The sequence below is a fragment of the Peromyscus maniculatus genome, chromosome 2 (assembly GCF_049852395.1).
Source record: "Peromyscus maniculatus bairdii isolate BWxNUB_F1_BW_parent chromosome 2, HU_Pman_BW_mat_3.1, whole genome shotgun sequence".
Classification (NCBI taxonomy): domain Eukaryota; kingdom Metazoa; phylum Chordata; class Mammalia; order Rodentia; family Cricetidae; genus Peromyscus; species Peromyscus maniculatus.
Genome location: NC_134853.1, coordinates 9,349,343 through 9,368,316, shown reverse-complemented (window position 1 = coordinate 9,368,316; position 18,974 = coordinate 9,349,343). Strand labels below are relative to the sequence as shown.

At 42.5% G+C, this 18,974-nt stretch overlaps 1 protein-coding gene across 1 annotated transcript in view; it reads left to right on the top strand.

Moving 5' to 3' along the window:
* Positions 1–18,731, top strand: part of C2H8orf89 (chromosome 2 C8orf89 homolog) — a 30,351-nt gene extending 11,620 nt beyond the window's left edge. Inside the window, exons 2-5 of the mRNA XM_015993514.3 lie at positions 9,956–10,119; positions 12,087–12,228; positions 16,706–16,761; positions 18,309–18,731. Coding sequence (XP_015849000.1) covers positions 9,993–10,119; positions 12,087–12,228; positions 16,706–16,761; positions 18,309–18,457 — 474 coding nt within the window. The 5' untranslated portion in view covers positions 9,956–9,992 and the 3' untranslated portion in view covers positions 18,458–18,731. The remainder of the gene's footprint in view (positions 1–9,955; positions 10,120–12,086; positions 12,229–16,705; positions 16,762–18,308) is intronic.
* Positions 18,732–18,974: the final 243 nt, after the last annotated feature.

Here is an 18,974-nt window from a genome sequence, read left to right as displayed (position 1 = left end):
GGAAGAAACTGCAGACAAGACTGGGATGGGGTGGGCTATGTGAGACAAATCAGCCGCCTACTGGTATTTACAGCTGAAAGGGTGGATTAGCTGATCTCAGTAGGAGGTCTCTGCAGGAGAGTGGTCTCAGGCTTCAGTCATCCAGGATGAAGAAGCGTTCTGCACACATGGTCAGCATCCAGACGGGGATCTGGGGAAGGCCTTGCCGTTCCCATAGGTCGGAGGTATTAGGGTCCTTGACATGGCTGTGCTCATGTCATGAATGCTCACTCATACAGGGGTGCATTTGCTCCCCGTATCCACCCATACCTGGCGTATAACTGAAGGAATCAAAGCCATCATACACTAGAGATACCTGCAATGCTATGCTGATTATGGCACTATGCATTCAGCCAGGTTACCGAATCAGCCTGGGGGCCTAGCTGTGGCTGAATGAATAAAGGAAATGTGGCACATTAGAGTGTTAGCCAGATATACAGAGGATGAAATGATGTCATTTGCAGGAAATGGATGAATAAAGACCATCATATTAAGCCTGGGTCAGGTGATTCCAAGTTCTTAGCCTCTTATCCAAGAATTGAACATAAGAGCCCAGACATATTTTCAAAAGTGGGATGACTTTCTTCAGAGCAAAGCAGCAGTGTAGGCTACAGGAGTAAACACTGTCAAGACTGACATGGGACAACATGAGTGACAAAGGCCCTGACTGTTGTTCTGAGCTTCCTTTTAAGGACTTGGTTACTAAAGGGCTTTTCTTGATGGTTATCTATTTTGATTGGTAGGTTATATAATGACTTCTCCATTGGGCATGTCCTTCCTTACATTGCATCTGATTTTCATCATATGCACACCCAATTATGCATAAGCATAAGATGGTAAATAGTGGATCCTTCCTATAAAGTTACTAGAAGACAGTTTTTGCCTTACTATGTATGCAACCAAAACTAGTTTAGGTCCGACTGGCCCTTCTGTCTCCATACCAGATACATTGGGAATACTGAGAAAAACTGTCCAAATTTGAAAACTTCAGAGATGGGAGTATGTGTGGTCTAATGCAGATGGTGGGCGGGGGTTGGGGGTGGGGCAGCTTCTGAAGTCACTAGATGCATTGTTTGGAGAGGGTGTGTGTGAGTAGTTATATGCAAGGGAAGGAAGTCAGTTACTGTCTTATGTCAAGAGGATATATGTGCATAACCCCAAAGCATATGGGGATCTTAGGGCATCAGTCTATTTCCTCTGCTTGCCTGCCTTGGTAGAGATTGTGTTTATGAGAAACATCAGAAAAGCATTTGGTTTGGGGCCAGGAAGAGCTTAGCAGATGAAGGAGCCTAATAACCTAAATTTGATACCAGAGATCCACAAAGTGGAAGGAGAGAACCAATTCCCACAGATTTCTCTGACCTCCACATGTGTGGTGTGGAATGTGCAGGGTGGTTTTCTGTTTGTTTGTTTGTTTGTTTGTTTGTTTGTTTTTGTTTTTTATTTTTGAGATAGGATCTCTCTAAATAGACCTAGCTGGCCTTGAACTCACAGAGACCCACCTGTCTCTGCTTCCCAAGTACAAGGATTAAAAATGTATGTCACCACGCCTGGCCAGTATTTTGTTTTTTATTATATCAATACATTCTTGAAGTTGTAGATATTTGCACATTTGGATTATTATTTTTCAGTTTATATTTTTAAATTTATTTCTCTTTCTTTATTAAAAAAAAAAAGGTTTTTTTTTGGAGACAGTCTTATACCACCCACACTGGCCTCAAACTAGCCAAGGATGGCCCTAAGGTTCCCATTCTCCTACCTCTCCACTCCTGGGATTACAGTTTACGTAGTATGGTCTCTCTATGGTCTCTCTCTCTCTCTCTCTCTCTCTCTCTCTCTCTCTCTCTCTCTCTCTCTCTCTCTCTCTCCTCTCTCTCTCTGTAGCCTTGGCTGCCCTAGAGCTCGCTATATAGACCAGTATGGCTTTGAATTTCCCACCTTGCCTCTGCCTCCCAGAGTGCTGGGATTAAAGCTTTTCACCACAATACCAGGCTCTCAAATGTGGACTTTCAAACAAACTTTTATCATAAAAAAATGTCAAACATAGATTTAGAGATTAGAGATTAGTGTAATGGGTCTTTGTGTATTTAGTGTGTGGATGTTCTAGAAAAAATCCAGTTTTAAGAACATTTTAGCAGGGTAAAATGCCTCAAGGAGGCCGTTCCAGTGTGAGATGCTTGGAAGTCCATCTGAGCATCCCTGTCTTCCCTCTGCCACTGGAAGAAAGCAGCCTTACGTCTCTGCCTCACTTCCTGGGCTGTTGAAAGGGAGCAGGAGGCAGGCTGGAAGCTGAAAGTTATCCAGTTCTCTCTGTAGATAAAAAGGAAGTTCTTAGAATGGAGTCTGGATTGTGATTCTAAGAGTTTTTTTTTTGTTTTTTTTTTTTTCTTTGAGCCAGAGTCTTACTATGTCGATCCAACTGTCCAGGAACTCCCTATGTGGACCAGGCTGGCCTCGAACTCACAGAGATTGGCTTGTCTCTCCTTCCCGAGTGCTGAGATTAAAGGTGTGTGCCAACATGCCTGGTGAACTGAGTGTCTTTGAAGAGTTTGGAAGCTATCAGCGACTTCATGTTTCATTTGAGGTCATTTTCATGGGTGTCACTCAGAGAGTGGTCTCCTTTGGCCTTTGCCTCTTTGGCCACCAATCCTATGACATCAAAAGCACTTACAAGGTTCCAAGGATATCAAAGTACTGGAAGTGGTAGTATCTTCCTGTTATCCCAGCTCTGGGGAGGCAGAGGCAGGAGGATCGGAAATTCAAGGCCATCCTTGCAGAGTTCTCTTTAGCTTAAGTTAATTGAGACCCTGTCTCAAAATGCCAACCAAATGAAAACATTCATTTAAATGCTTAAAACATAGCAAACTTTATTCTTTTTTTTTTTTTTTTTTTTTTTTTTTTTTTTTTATTTTATTTTTTTTTTTTTTTGTGATATATATTTTTTATTTTACAATACCATTCAGTTCTACATATCAGCCATGGGTTCCCCTATTCTCCCCCCTCCCACGCCCTCCCCTTACCCCCAGCCCACCCTCCATTCCCATCTCCTCCAGGACAAGTCCTCCCCCGAGGACTGTGATCGACTTGGTAGACTCAGTCCAGGGAGGTCCAGTCCCTTCCTCCCAGACTGAGCCAAGTGTCCCTGCATAAGTTCCTGGTTTCAAACAGCCAACTCATGGAATGAGCACAGGACTTGGTCCCACTGCCTAAATGCCTCCCAAACTGATCAAGCCAATCAACTGTCTCACCTATTCAGAGGGCCTGATCCAGCTGGGAGCCCCTCAGTCTTTGGTTCATAGTTCATGTGTTTCCATTCATTTGGCTATTTTTTTTCAATAATTGAGTAAAACTGAAATTTATTATATGCCACAGTCGTCCTACGGACCTCCATGCTATATATATATAGCCTCTATGGTTCTATGGGTTGTGGTCTGATTGTTCATTTTATATCTAGAATCCACCAATGAGTGAGTACATACCATAACTGTCTTTCTGGGTTTGGGTTACCTCACTCAGGATGATATTTTCTAGTTCCATCCATTTGCCTGCAAATTTCATGCTTTCATTGTTTTTCTCTGCTGAGTAGTACTCCATTGTGTATATGTACCACATTTTTTTCATCCATTCTTCCGTTGATGGGCATCTAGGTTGTTTCCAGGTTCTGGCTATTACAAATAGTGCTGCTATGAACATAGCTGAGCATGTATCTTTATGGTATGTATCAGCATTCTTTGGGTATATGCCCAAGAGTGGGATGGCTGGGTCTTGAGGTAGTTTGATTCCTAATTTTCTGAGAAACCGCCATACTGATTTCCATAGTGGTTGTACAAGTTTACATTCCCACCAACAGTGGAGGAGTGTTCCCTTTGCTCCACATCCTCTCCAACATTGGTTGTCATTGGTGTTTTTGATCTTAGCCATTCTAACAGGTGTAAGGTGGTATCTCAGAGTCGTTTTGATTTGCATTTCTCTGATGATTAAGGATGTTGAGCATTTCTTTAAATGTCTTTCAGCCATTTGTAGTTCTTGTTTTGTGAATTCTCTGTTTAGCTCTTTAGCCCATTTTTTAATTGGACTGTTCAGTGCTTTGATGTCTAGTTTCTTGAGTTCTTTATATATTGTGGAGATCAATCCTCTGTCAGATGTGGGGTTGGTGAAGATCTTTTCCCAATCTGTTGGCTGTCTTTTTGTCTTATTGACTGTGTCTTTTGCCCTGCAAAAGCTTCTCAGTTTTGAGAGGTCCCATTTATTAATGGTTGTGCTCAGGGTCTGTGCTGTCGGTGTTTTATTTAGGAAATGGTCTCCAGTGCCAATGCGTTCAAGAGTGCTTCCTATCTTCTTTTCTATTAAGTTTAGTGTAACTGGATTTATGTTTAGGTCTTTGATCCACTTGGACTTGAGTTTTGTGCATGGTGACAGATATGGATCTATTTGTAATCTTTTACATATTGACATCCAGTTATGCCAGCACCATTTGTTGAAGATACTTTCTTTGTTCCATTGTATAGTTTTGGCTCCTTTGTCAAAAACCAGGTGTTCATATGTGCATGGATTAATGTCAGGGTCTTCAATTCGATTCCATTGGTCCGTATGTCGGTTTTTATACCAGTACCAAGCTGTTTTTATTACTATAGCTCTATAGTAGAGTTTGAGGTCCGGGATGGTGATGCCTCCAAGGGTTGCTTTATCGTATAGGATTCTTTTAGCTATCCTGGGTCTTTTGTTTTTCCATATAAAGTTGAGTATTTTTCTTTCCAAGTCTGTGAAGAATTGTGTTGGGATTTTGATGGGGATTGCATTGAATCTGTAGATTGCTTTTGGTAAGATTGCCATTTTTACTATGTTAATCCTACCTATCCATGAGCATGGGAGATCCTTCCATTTTCTGATATCTTCTTCAATTTCTTTCTTTAGAGATTTAAAGTTCTTATCAAACAGGTCTTTCACTTGTTTAGTTAGTGTTATCCCAAGGTATTTTATATTATTTGTGGCTATTGTAAAGGGTGATGTTTCTCTGACTTCTTTCTCAGCCCTTTTATCATTTGTGTATAGGAGGGCTACTGATTTTTTTGAGTTGATCTTGTATCCTGCCACTTTACTGAAGGAGTTTATCAGCTGTAGAAGTTCCCTGGTAGAGTTTTTGGGGTCACTTATGTATACTATCATATCATCTGCAAATAGTGAAAGTTTGACTTCTTCCTTGCCAATTTGTATCCCTTTGATCTCCTTTTGTTGTCTTATTGCTCTAGCTAGAACTTCTAGTACTATATTGAATAAATATGGGGAGAGTGGACAGCCTTGTCTTGTTCCTGAATTTAGTGGTATTGCTTTGAGTTTCTCTCCATTTAATTTGATGTTTGCTGTTGGCTTGCTATAAATTGCTTTTATTATGTTTAGAAATGTTCCTTGTATTCCTATTCTTTCTAAGACCTTTATCATGAAGGGGTGTTGGATTTTGTCAAAGGCTTTTTCAGCATCTAGGGAGATGATCATGTGGTTTTTTTCTTTCAGTTTGTTTATATGGTGTATTACATTGACTGATTTCCGTATGTTGAACCATCCTTGCATCCCTGGGATGAATCCTACTTGGTCGTGATGGATGATTGTTTTGATGTATTCTTGGATTCGGTTTGCCAATATTTTGTTGAGTATTTTTGCATCAATGTTCATGAGGGAGATTGGTCTGTAGTTCTCTTTCTTTGTTGCATCTTTGTGTGGTTTGGGTATCAGGGTAATTGTAGCCTCATAAAAAGAGTTTGGTAGTGTTCCTTCTGTTTCTATTGTGTGGAACACTTTGAAGAGGATTGGTATTAGTTCTTCTTTGAAAGTCAGGTAGAATTCTGCACTGAAACCATCTGGTCCTGGGCTTTTTTTAGTTGGGAGACTTTTGATGACTGTTTCTATTTCTTTAGGGGTTATTGGTCTATTTAAATGGTTTATCTGGTCTTGATTTAATTTTGGTATTTGGTATTTATCCAGAAAATTGTCCATTTCTTCCTGGTTTTCCATTTTTGTGGAGTACAGGTTTTTGAAGTATGATCTGATGATTCTCTGGATTTCCTCATTGTCTGTTGTTATGTCTCCCTTTTCATTTCTGATTTTGTGAATTTGGGTGTTCTCTCTTTGCCTTTTGGTTAATTTGGCTAGTGGTTTGTCTATCTTGTTGATTTTTTCAAAGAACCAACTCTTTGTTTCATTGATTTTTTGTATTGTTCTCTTGTTTTCTATTTCGTTGATTTCAGCCCTCAATTTGATTATTTCCTGGCGTCTATTTCTCCTGGGTGAGTTTGTTTCTTTTTGTTCTAGAGCTTTCAGTTGTGCTGTTAATTCATTGGTATGGGATTGCTCCATCTTCTTTATGTGTGCATTTAGAGCTATGAATTTTCCTCTTAGCACTGCTTTCATAGTGTCCCATAAGTTTGGGTATGTTGTACTTTCATTTTCATTGAATTCTAGGAACTCTTTAATTTCTGTCTTTATTTCTTCCTTGACCCATTGATGTTTCAGGTGGGTATTATTCAGTTTCCATGAGTTTGTGGGTTTTCTATAATTTTTGTTGTTATTGAGTTCTAACTTTAAGGCTTGGTGGTCTGATAAAATACAGGAGGTTATTCCAATTTTTTTGTATCTGTTGAGATTTGTTTTGTGTCCAAGCATGTGGTCAATTTTTGAGAAGGTCCCATGGGGTGCTGAGAAGAAGGTATATTCTTTTGTGTTAGGATGGAATATTCTGTATATATCTATTAGGTCCATTTGAGTCATAACATCTGTTAGGTCCTTTATTTCTTTGTTAAGTTTCAGTCTGGTAGATCTATCTTTTGGTGAGAGTGGTGTGTTAAAATCTCCCACTACTAATGTGTGGGGTTTGATGTGCGTTTTAAACTTTAGTAGTGTTTCTTTTATGAATGTGGGTGCTTTTGTATTTGGAGCATAAATGTTTAGAATCGAGACTTCATCTTGGTGGATTTTTCCTGTGATGAATATGTAATGTCCATCCTGGTCTCTTTTGATTGATTTTAGTTTGAAGTCTATTTTATTAGATATTAGTATAGCTACACCAGCTTGTTTCTTAGGTCCATTTGCTTGGAAAACCTTTTCCCAGCCCTTTACTCGGAGGTAGTGTCTGTCTTTGGAGTTAAGGTGTGTTTCTTGTATGCAGCATATGGATGGGTCCTGTTTTCTAATCCATTCTGTTAGTCTGTGTCTTTTTATAGGTGAGTTGAGACCATTGATATTGATGGATATTAATGACCAGTGATTGTTAATTCCTGTTATTTTTTTGGTTGTGTTGTGTTGTCCTTCTGTGGTGTATGTTGGTGTAGGATTATCTATTGCTTGATTTTTCATGGATGTGTTTAGCTTCTTTGGGTTGAATTTTCCCTTCTAGTGCTTTCTGTAGGGCTGGGTTTGTGGACAGGTATTGATTAAATCTGGTTTTATCCTGGAATATTTTGTTTACTCCGCCTATGGTGATTAAGAGTTTTGCTGGGTATAATAGTCTGGGTTGGCATCCATGGTCTCTTAGTGTCTGCATGAGGTTTGTCCATGATCTTCTATCTTTCATAGTCTCTATTGAGTAGTCTGGTGTTATTCTGATGGGTTTGCCTTTATATGTTACTTGATCCTTTTCCTTTGCAGCTCTTAATATTTTTTCTTTATTCTGTGTGTTTAGTGTTTTGATTATTATGTGGCGAGGGGACTTTTTTTTTGGATCCAGCCTATTCGGTGTTCTGTAAGCTTCTTGTATCTTCATAGGTATTTCTTTCTTTAGGTTAGGAAAGTTTTCTTCTATGATTTTGTTGAATATATTTTCTGTGCCTTTGAGTTGGTATTCTTCTCCTTCTTCTATCCCTATTATTCTTAGGTTTGGTCTTTTCATGGTGTCCCAAATTTCCTGGACGTTTTGTGTTAGGACTTTTTTGTCTTTATTGTTTTCTTTGACTGACGAATCTATTTTCTCTATCGTGTCTTCAGTGTCAGAGATTCTCTGTTCCATCTCTTGCAATCGGTTGGTTATGCTTGTTTCTGTAGTTCCTGTTCGTTTTGTCAGGATTTCTATTTCCAGCATTCCCTCAGCATGTGTTTTCTTTATTGTCTCAAATTCATTTTTCAGATCTTGGAATGTTTCTTTCATCTGTTTAATTGCTTTTTCTTGGCTTTCTTTGATTTCTTCCCATTTTTTGTTCGTTTTTTCTTCCATTTCTTTAAGGGAGTTTTTTATTTCCTCTTTAATGGAGTTTTTCATTTCCTCTTTAAGGGAAGTTTTTATTTCCTCTTTAAGGGAGTTTTTTATTTCCTCTTTAAGGAAAGTTTTTATTTCCTCTTTAAGGTAGTTTTTCAATTCTTCTTTAAGGAAAGTTTTTATTTCCTCATTGAGGGAATGTTTTATTTCTTCTTTAAGGGCCTCTATCATCTTCTTAATGTCATTTTTAGGGTTGATTTCTTCTGTTTCTTCTGTCATGGTATGTTTAGGTCTTGCAGGTGTAGAATCACTAGGTTCTGATGTTGCCATATAGGTCTTTATGTTGTTGCCTGTATTTTTGCACTGGCGCCTACTCATCTCTTCCTCTGTGAGGTGCAGGTGGTGTCTGTGTCTGAGAGTGCCTCTCTTGTTCTAATTTTTAGTCTTGGTTTAGTAGGGGTTCTTGGTTAAATTGGTGCTTTTGGGCTATTTCTTCAGGGGCAGCTGATTTCGATTGGTGAATTATATACTTATGATTCTGGTGATCTGGTTTGGTGTCTGGGTAGCGCCTTCTTCTGTGTTCTCAGGTCACTTTTTGTTCATTTGTCAACTCCTCAGCTGATCTTGTTTCTTCAGACTTTAAACTGTAGGCATCTGAATCCTCTCCCAGATGGGTTTCAGCTGAGCAGGGTAGTCTCACCAACACCTCCAAGTTGTTGGGTTTCACAGGATCAGCAGCTGGGCCCTGGGTTGTCCTCAGACGGAGTGTTCAGATTCGTTCTGGTTCTGACCCACGGAGATAGCTTCTTCCCCAGATGTTGGGGTTAGGGGCGTCCCTGTTCCAAGCTGTGTCTGCTTGTCTCCGTCCCTGGGCCTGTTTACCTCTGCGGTCCGCCGCCGGGCCTGTATGTCCCTGTCGGCCGCTGCACGTCTACCTCAGCGGGCTGCCGCTGGGCCCGTCTTCCTCCACAGGCCGCCGCCACAGGCCTACCTGCGTCTGCTTGTCTCTGCCGCCGGGCCTGTCTACCTCTGTGGGCCGCCGCTGGGACTGAATGTCTCTGCCAGCTGCCGCCGGGCCTGAATATCTCTGTCGGCTGTCGCCGCTGGGCCCGTCTACCTCAGCGGGCTGCTGCTGGGCCCGTCTACCTCCGCGGGCCGTCGCCGCAGGCCTACCTGCGTCTGCTTGTCTCTGCCGCCGGGCCTGTCTACCTCTGTGGGCCGCCGCTGGGACTGAATATCTCTGCCGGCTGCCGCTGGGTCTGAATATCCCTGTCAGCTGCTGCCGCTGGGCCCGTCTACCTCCACCGGCCCCCGCCGCAGGCCTACCTGCGTCTGCTTGTCTCTGCCGCCGGGCCTGTCTACCTCTGTGGGCCGCCGCTGGGACTGAATGTCTCTGCCGGCTGCTGCCGGGCCTGAATGCAAACTTTATTCTTAAAACTCTCTAGCTTTCAAATCCCAAGACTCTGCTGGGCACGGTGGCACACAGCTTCAATCCTAGCACTTCAAGGCAGAGGCAGCTATATCTCTGTGAGTTCAAGGCCAGCCTGGTCTACATAGTGAGTTCCAGGCTAGTCAAGTGCTATATAGTGAGACTTTCAATAAGCAAAATAAACCTCCAAGAATGAATATTTCCACATGATAGTAAATGTGTGTTAATATTTAGTCTTCACGGTAATATGAGAAAAGATATTTACAAGAAATGCCTGTGTTCTTGCCTCCCCTGCCCCGGAGCAGCGTGTCCTTCTCATCCGGGCTACTGAAAGAAGAGAAAATGGCAATACTATCTCCTGAGATCAAATTTGAGGCTTCCAAAGTCAGTAGACATTCCTTGGACAACTGCTTTCTGTTCGAGAGTAGCTGGAGGAAAGCAGTCTTGGAAACCCAGAAGATGAGGAAAGGTAACTTCATTTCAGTTGTAATTCTCTTGGAGAAACAGAAGGGATGCCTGGAATTGACCTCCGTTTCTCCCCTAAGCAGTCAAGAGACATTATGAACTCCTGGACATTTATATTGGGCTAGCATATTAAATTTATGGAAGGGGAAGGGGAAGCAAGTTAAGATTAATATTCTGTGAGCAATGGAAATGCGTTTTATTTATTTACTTATGTTTTAAAATTGTTTTATTTATTACTTACATTTTTCAATTGTTTTGAGGCAGCCTCTTTATGCTGTCCTGGCCTGGGGCTTGCCACGAATCTTTGAAATCCTCTTGCTTCTGCATCTCAAGTTCTGGTGCTATAAGCATGCACTACAATGTTCAGCTACAGATTTTAAACAATTACCTTGTTTCTCCTATTTTTCTTTCTAACAGGGTTTTACATACCCTAGGCTACTCCTGAACTTGTAGTCTAGGCTGGTCTTTTAATTCCTCATCTTCCTGCGGCCACCTCCCAAGTGCTAGGATTTCAGGATGGCACCACTGTGACCTTTAAGCTTTTAGCCTCTTAATCTACCTTTTCTGTTTAATGCCTTTGTTTTTATTTCTTTTGAAGATGTGTTTATTGTTTGTGTTTTCTGTACATGAGTGTTTGCTGCATGTGCGTCTGTGTAGCAGGTGGTAGCTGATACCCGCGGAGGCCGGAAAAGGGTGTAGGATCCGTTGGAATGCAGTTGCAGACAGTTGTGAGCAGCCGTGTGGTGCTAGGAAAGCAACCCTCTTCCCCGGAGGAGCAGCCAGCGCTCTAAACCTCTGGGCCATCTCTCCAGCCCCTGTCTTGATTTCTTAACTTGGGGCTGAGGAAAGAACTCAGCCAGTAAGGCACTTGCTGAGTAGGCAAGTCCAGGTCCCCAGAACACATGAACAGGTCTGTAGGAATGGCAGCCCTCCTGTAAACCAGCACACCGGAGGAAGAGAGCGGCCATTACCAGAACAAACTAGTTTAACTTGACAGCTCTGGGTTCTTCTGGGTTCTGCCTTAGTAAGTGAGGTGAGAAGGATTGATGAAGAAAAAAGAAATCAACTTGAAGCTAAGTATAGTGGACCATACTTGTTGTGATTCTAGCTCTTGGGAGGCAGAGAAATTGTTGCAAGTTCAAAACCAGCCTGAGCTACATAGAGAGACCTTGTCTCGATTAAAATCCCAACCAACCAACCAATCCAGCAACCAACCAACCAACCAACCCTAAAACCCAAACAAAACAATTTAAAAAAAAACTGTGGAGTCAGTGGGAGCAATCTGGACACTTTCTGTTGGTTTTTACGGATTTGGTATGCATTTCATGGAGAAAAACTTCAAATCGATGCAAAGGGTAGGATTTCAGATCATGTAATTTCTGCTTTGTGGTTATTTACACAAGAGCAGGACACACTGAGCAGCAGGCAATGCAGAAGTCTTGAAAGTGATTTTGTCTACATACTCTGTGGACTCTAATTAAATGAAACAGAGGAGGCAGCGGAGCAGCTGGACACCCTTTCTTTTGCTGCTATTGCTCATATTTTTGTTTTGGGGGGAAGGGCAGGTAGGATTCTGGGGGCAGAACCTAGAGCCTCGCGCACACTTGGCGAGCCCTGTTACTGAGCTGCTTTCCAATCTCTTCAGACCCAGTGTCGCTAAATTGCCCAGGCTGGCCTTGAACTTGTGATCCTCCTGCCTCAGCTTTCCCGGCACTGGGATTGCAGACATGAGGCAACATGCCCGACTCTCCTTGTTCCCATTCTTATCCACCCTCCAAGTCTCCTCCTCCCTGTGCTCAGTCTGACTGCATTTGGCAGTCATTCTCCTGGGAGGGCAAACGGCAGCAGCTTCCGGCCCTTTCCTCTGTGCCCGGTTTCCTTTGCAGTACTATGCATTTTAGTAAGTGGTAGAAGAAATGTGCATTTAACCAAGAGAATTATGATTTTTTTTTTAATCACAATGCCCCATAGCATTTGGTCTAGAAGAGCCCAAAGAATGTCACAAAATGCCGTATTTGCCAGAATTGCCAAGTTGCCCAAAGAACTTAAATTCAACTACACTCGAGATTCATAAGCACCTGCTGCACGCTGAGACGGAGATCCCTCCGATCAGGTAGGTGACCTGAATCTGACTCCCTTGGTCGCGTATTTATTTGTAAGTAAAGATGCTGAAGGTAGAGGGCTTTCTGGGCTAATAAGTCTGATTCTTGCTTATTGAATTGTTTTCATAGAGGATTGAATTTTTAGCTTCCTCCCTCCCTCCCTCCCTCCCTCCCTCCCTCCCTCCCTCCCTCCCTCCCTCCCTCCCTCCCTCCCTCCCTCCCTCCCTTTCCATCTAAGTTAGCCATTTCCTTCAAGTTGACAAACAGGCACTTTTCTCTCTTTTTAAGTGGCATTGCTGGAAAGGATTAACGGGCCTCCTTTTAAGTGTATTTACTGTCTGAGCCTAGTTCAAGTGCATAAGAGCACGGGGATGATTATCTATAAGGGTTTTAACTCTACAGCCTTGGCAGGTTTTGGAAGATTGTGGGTGAGACGGGTGTGTGTGTGTGTGTGTGTGATAAAACCTTGCACCATCAGGAGAGAGAGTTTCTGCCAGGCACCCACCTTTGTAAACTGCCACTAAAAGCCTTGTCTGGCTCAAGAGCTGGGCATGTAGCTCAGTGGCATGGTGCTTATCCGGCCATCTAGGTCCCGAGTTTCATCTCCAGTACTGAAAAAAAAAAGTCCGAACTTTGTCTACATATCTGTAATCTCAGTACTCAGCAGCTCCAGGCAGGAGGATTTGTACTTCAAGGCTAGCCTAGGTTACATAAGGAGGCCCCCATCCCCCTAAAAAAGAGAACCCTACTTTTCTAATATAATTAATATAACTCTGACATACTAATCAAAGAGTCCCCACCCCCCAGACAGAGTTTCTCTGTGTATCTTTGGCTGTCCTGGAACTAGTTCTGTAGACCAAGCTGGTCTCAAACTCACAGATATCCGCCTGCCTCTGTGTCCCTGAGTGGTGGATTAAAGGCGTGGGCCTTTCACTGTTTCACTCTTGGAGGATAAGGCATGCACAAAGCCAGCCTAGAGAGGTGGGTCAGAGGTTAAGTGTGTGCACTGCTCTTCTGGGGCTGGAGTTTGACTTCTGGCACCTTCTTCAGGCACTTTACATAGACAGCCTCGTGTAATTCCACCTCCAGGGAGTCAGACACACACGCAGGTGAGGTTGCTGAGCACCGAGATTAGCCACTACAGACTAGTTCTTGTTCATTTCTTATAGAAAAGAAACATTATCTGAGTTGTAACTTTTTTGAAGGAAGTATACAATGTATGTATGTATGTATGTATGTATGTATATATATTTTTTTGTTTGTTATAGGCACAAATCACCATACCTGGCACACAGTTTTGTATGGCCTTGCTACTACAAAAAACTGTAATCATTCACCCACAGACAGCATTTAAGACTGGGATTTGAGATTTCTTTCTTTCTTTTTTTTTTTTTTCAATTGTCTTTGAAATGGGGTCTCACTGTGTAGCCCTGACTGTCTTGGAACTCACTCTGTAGACCAGGCTGGCCTTGAACTCACAGAGATCTGCCAGCCTTTACCTTCCAAGTTCTGGGATTAAAGGTGTGTGCCATCACGCCTGGTACTGTTTGGTTTTGAACTGCTGGTGATTGAGGTCAGGGCTCTGTGAATGTTAGGCTAGCAATCTACCACCGAGCCACATTCCCGGCCTTAGCTTTGTTATTTTGTTTGAGACATGGTCTCATGTAGCCCAGGCTGGCCTTCAACTCACAGTGGAGCAGAGTATTCTGTGAATCCCTGATACCCTGTCAAGTTCTGGGACTATAGGCACGTGGATCACACCTAACTCTATTCCTTTAAAAAGATATTTTTATTTTATATGTGTGCATGCTTCCCTTGCATGTACGTCTGTGTACCACATGCATGACTGAAGAAGCCAGGAGATGAAGTCGGATTCCCTGGGATTAGAGTTATGGACAGTTGTGAGCTGCCATGCCGGTGCTGGGAACTGAATCTGGGTCCTCTTGCAAGAACAGCAAGTGCTCTTCCCTGCTGGGTCACCTCCCCAGCTCTCAGCTTTCTTTCTTGAGTTTACCAGATCAGATCGCTGGCTTAGGCCTGTAATATTAGAACTCAGGAGAGTCAGGGGAGTCCCAAGTGTTGCTCAGTCACTTAGTGAGTTCTCTGACAGATGAGACACGTGGGGAAACCTTATATCCAAGTAAATAAATAAATTGAAAAATACTGGAAGATATTTATCTAGATGATGTGGAAATTTTCAAGTATACAGAAAATCTGGAGAGAAAAAAAGAAACACAATTTAGAATGTTTTTCTATACTTCATTTTTGTAGATTTTTATTTATTTATTTATTTATATTTATTTATTTATTTATTTATTTATTTATTTATTTATTTATTTATTTTTTGGTTTTTTCGAGACAGGGTTTCTCTGCGTAGCTTTGTGCCTTTCCTGGAGCTCACATGGTAGCCCAGGCTGGCCTCGAACTCACAGAGATCCGCCTGGCTCTGCCTCCCGAGTGCTGGGATTAAAGGCGTTCGCCACCACTGCCAGTCGGATTTTTATTTTAGTTGTGATTTTAGTGTCCCTGTACTTTTCATTCTGCACCTTTCCCCAAAGACTGTTTGCAGGAATACACACTCATGTGCACATGAGTTCAGGTGCCCAAGGAGGCCAGAAGTGTTGGCGCCCACAGATAGATGTAAGTTTGGGGAAGAACACTCTTTGTTCTTAGCTGTTGAACCACCTCTCCAGCCCCTTTTTATGCTTTTTAAAAGTTATTATTGACCAGACATCATGGTACAAGACTTTAATCACAGCACCAAAGTAGGCAAGTGTCTGTGAGTTCAAGTCCAGCCTGGTCTACAAAGTGAGCTCCAGGCCAACAAGGGTTTCATACTGAGACCCTGACTCAACAAAACAAAACACAAAAAATCACAGCACAAAATATCCAAACCCAGCCCCCCGCCCCCACTGCTGAGCTTGATACTTACCATGTCATACAATCTTCACTTGACACGGTCTTGCTAGCCACACTGTTGTCCGTATATTGCTCTGTGGTTTACCCAACCGTTTCCTATTTTAGACTTGGAAGTTCCTGTGACATCTTTGGTTTTGTAAATAATGTCACAAGGGAACATATAACGTTTGTCAGCACTTTCAATGTTTTTCTGAAGACAGATTTTCTGGAATCAAAATGTAAAAGGCGGGGCTGGGGATCTAGTACAGTTGGTAGAGTGTTTGCCTACCAAGCCTGAAGTCCTGAGTTGATACCTAGCATTGTATAAACTTTGGTAGAGCATCCTGCCATCCCAGTACTCAGGAGGTAGATGCAGGGGTATTCACAAGTTCAAAGTCATCCTCAGTTGTACAGTTACATGAACTACATGAGACAATAATCTCAAAAAGAGAAGGCAGAAATAGAGATCGTGACAGAGAATCTTCACCCTCTTTCCTACTTGATCCGGTGTTGGTTGTCATTTGTGATCAGGCTGTTCAGGAAATCACTTCTTGACATTTTCCATTGACAGCTGTGAATTTCATCACAGTCTGGCTAGTGTTCTTCATACAGAAAGAGGAGTGTGGGGACTAAGTGACGTGGTGTCTGTGAACTCTAGGCAAATGTCAATGTTCACGCGTTTCCTTGCTTTTGGTCGAAATGCCTTGAGTTCAGCCACTCCAGTGAGGACACACCCAGTTGCCTCACGTGTGTTATTCCCCTCTGCATGTTGCACATCGTTCTCTGAGAGAACAATCTTGGCAAAGCAGGGAAGTACTCTGTTATTTGTTTGTGCACAGTTTCTTACCTTCTTTTTGGCCCTCCAATGTGTGAATATTTGACTCCAAAACTCTGGTAAATGTCTAATCTTTTCTCAAATGTTCTTAATGAGGACCAGAAATTTTCAGTGACTCTCACAACACACAAGGACTGTAACTGACGATAGCATCATAGAGGTAAAGATTAGAGTCTACCATAGTTATATGAAATGTGGAATCTTTACAATTCCTTACCCATTTCCCCTCATAATTTGTTATGGCAGTCTGTTCGTTTAGGTGCAAAATTATAGCAAAAGTTCAGGTCATGGTGACTGATGAAAAAAGTGCAAAAATATGGGACCCGGGTGTCTGCATTCTAACACGTCCAGACACATTAGTGTAGCTGCTGTCCTGACTACTTACAGTTACCACAGACGCCTGTGAAGAATTACACTCCGTGCCTAGCTACTGGCGAAATGTATCAGGAAATCTACCGTTGCGTTGGTTCATTCCCACTGTTGGGGTTAGTGAGGGTGGAGTTGTTTCTCTCCTGTGCCACTGGTTTTTGTCCCCATGTGGTATCATTGGACAAGGTGAGTTTTAGTGGGACACATCATAAGTTAACCAGACGCAGGAGCGTGGGACTTGTCCCCGCACAGAAACAAATTGAGCCACACAAAACGTAAGAAGCCGGTGAGCGTGACTGAGGCTTTGCTGTTAGCCTCTTGTGTCTTTCAAAGTCAACAGCCTGTGGGTTACTCTATGCCATTTTATGACCATCCGTAATCTTTAGGATTAAGAAGACCAAGGAGCCGTGCACCGTGCCAGCCCTTCAGGAGAAGTCAAAAGGTACTCCATTGTTCCATTGCCTGCTCCCCACACCTTTGCTTTTTGAACAGGGTTTTCCTGTGTAGCCAAGGCTGGCCTGAAGCTCCCAGCTATCCTCCTGCCCCAGTCCCCTGGAGTGCTTCTTACAAGCACCGGTTGCATGTTAATGCTTCTGTTAAGCTTTGCTTAGTCTGTAAATGTAGGGGGTTTGAGGTTCATTACACATGCTCTGTTGTCTCAGGACCCAGGCCAGCCTCCAACATAGCTCACCTGGGCCACTTAGTAGCCTTCAAGCTGGCCACCTTAGTTTAAATTTCTGAGTTTTAAAGTCGGTTCAACACTGCAACAGAAGCATGCAGCCTTGACGCCTAATCACGCTACCCCCCTATTTCAGAAACACCTGCTCCTTACCACGGACTAAAATGTGAATGCAGTATTGAACCCTTTACCACCTTCCCAGAAAGTTCCACGCTATCCTTATCTTTTTAAAAGAACAACTGTTGTTTTATGTGTGTGGTGCTTTGATTGCTGGTGTAGTAGTACTGTGCACCATGTGTGTAGTGCGCTAAGTGTCCAGAAGAGGGCATGCGAGGATCCCCTGGAACTGGAGTTATCCACAGTTGTGAGCTTCCATGTCCTGGGAATCAACCCGGGTCCTCTGGAAGAGCAGCCAGTGCTCTAAACTGCTGAGCCATCTCTCCAGCCCCCTATCCTTATCGTCTATTCTTTTTTAAGTTAATTCTGTGTACTGAACACATTTCGCTACAGCAGCTATCTGTATTGCAATTGTTTAGAGCCCCAAACTGACTCTTATTTATTTATTTTTTTATTATGTATACAGTGTTTACAGTGTTCTGCCTGAATATATGCCTGCAGGCCAGAAGAGGGCACCAGATCTCATTATAGATGGTTGTGAGCCACCATGTGGTTGCTGGGAATTGAACTCAGGACCTCTAGAAGACCAGTCAGTGCTCTTAACCTCTGAGCCATCTCTCCAGCACCCCCCACAACTGACTCTTAAATCAGTTTCTTTCTAAGCACCACTGAGTATTCCTACCATATCTGGAGGGAGTCTGTCCTTTGCTACTTTAGAATCAGACATTCCCAGTTTCTCACTTCTGATATACTTGATTAGAAATTTGTTTTTTGAGAGTAGACATCAAAACCTCTGCTGAGTCAGGTAACTTAATTACATCTACAAGATTACAGAGAACCTTCTAGGAATTCAGGCGTCTGCATTTACTGCCTCCTCCCTGTACATGTTAGATTTTGGAGGTATAGTGTCAGAGGCAATGCATATGGCATGTGACAGAATAGACATATCTGGTGTGTGAGCCCTGTAATCGGCTCTTAACATTTCCCTGAAGTAATTGGTAACCAAAGTTAGTGGTAAAGTTTCCTGAGCCATATACTCAAAAGTTTTCCATTCTTTGGTTTTGTCAGAAGTAGGCATTAGCCTTTCTGGAAAGTTCCAGGTGTGCCTGCAAAGACTCGGTAGGGTTTCCTAGGCATCAGTGGAAGGAACCACACTCCCTCATCATATACAGAGCTCACTTTCTCTCACACAGGTTCTGTCTTCAGTGACCCTTTCACAGGAGCGCCCTCTCAGTTTCTACAGAGGCTTTCCAGAATGGCCATATTGGAATACGACACTATTCGCCAGGAAACACACAAGAAGGCCAAGCGAGGCAAGAAGCGAGATCTCCGAGACTGCTGATGGGTCCCGAGATGCGCCACGCTTCTCCCCGGGCCGTGGCTCACATTGCCGGGTTTCTTTTTCTTTCTTTCAGTCTTTTTTGATATGTGATATAATACAAATGGAAATGTAAATAGCAAATAAATATTTTATGTTATATATGGGATAACTCGTATTTTGTTGAACATGGCGTTTCATCTTTTATTTTACTTTTTTCTTGAAAATGGATATTTTATTATTAAAATGGAATGATTTTACTTTTTAAATAAAGATGGTACTAGGTATTGAACCCAAATGTCTGTGTGTGCTAGTTCAGTTTTCTGCCCACCTATCCATATTACATAAAAAACATTTGAATTATGCAAAATATGCATGATAGAAGTTATATTCTACAAGTTTTAAGCACATTATATGTCTTTTGATCTAATTTGATAAATGCTTTTGAGACTTATCTTTCCAGTGGACCTCACTAGTTGTCGCAGAAAGTTTAAGAAGAATCCAGGGATGGTGTCATACATCTGAAACCCCACCATTCAGG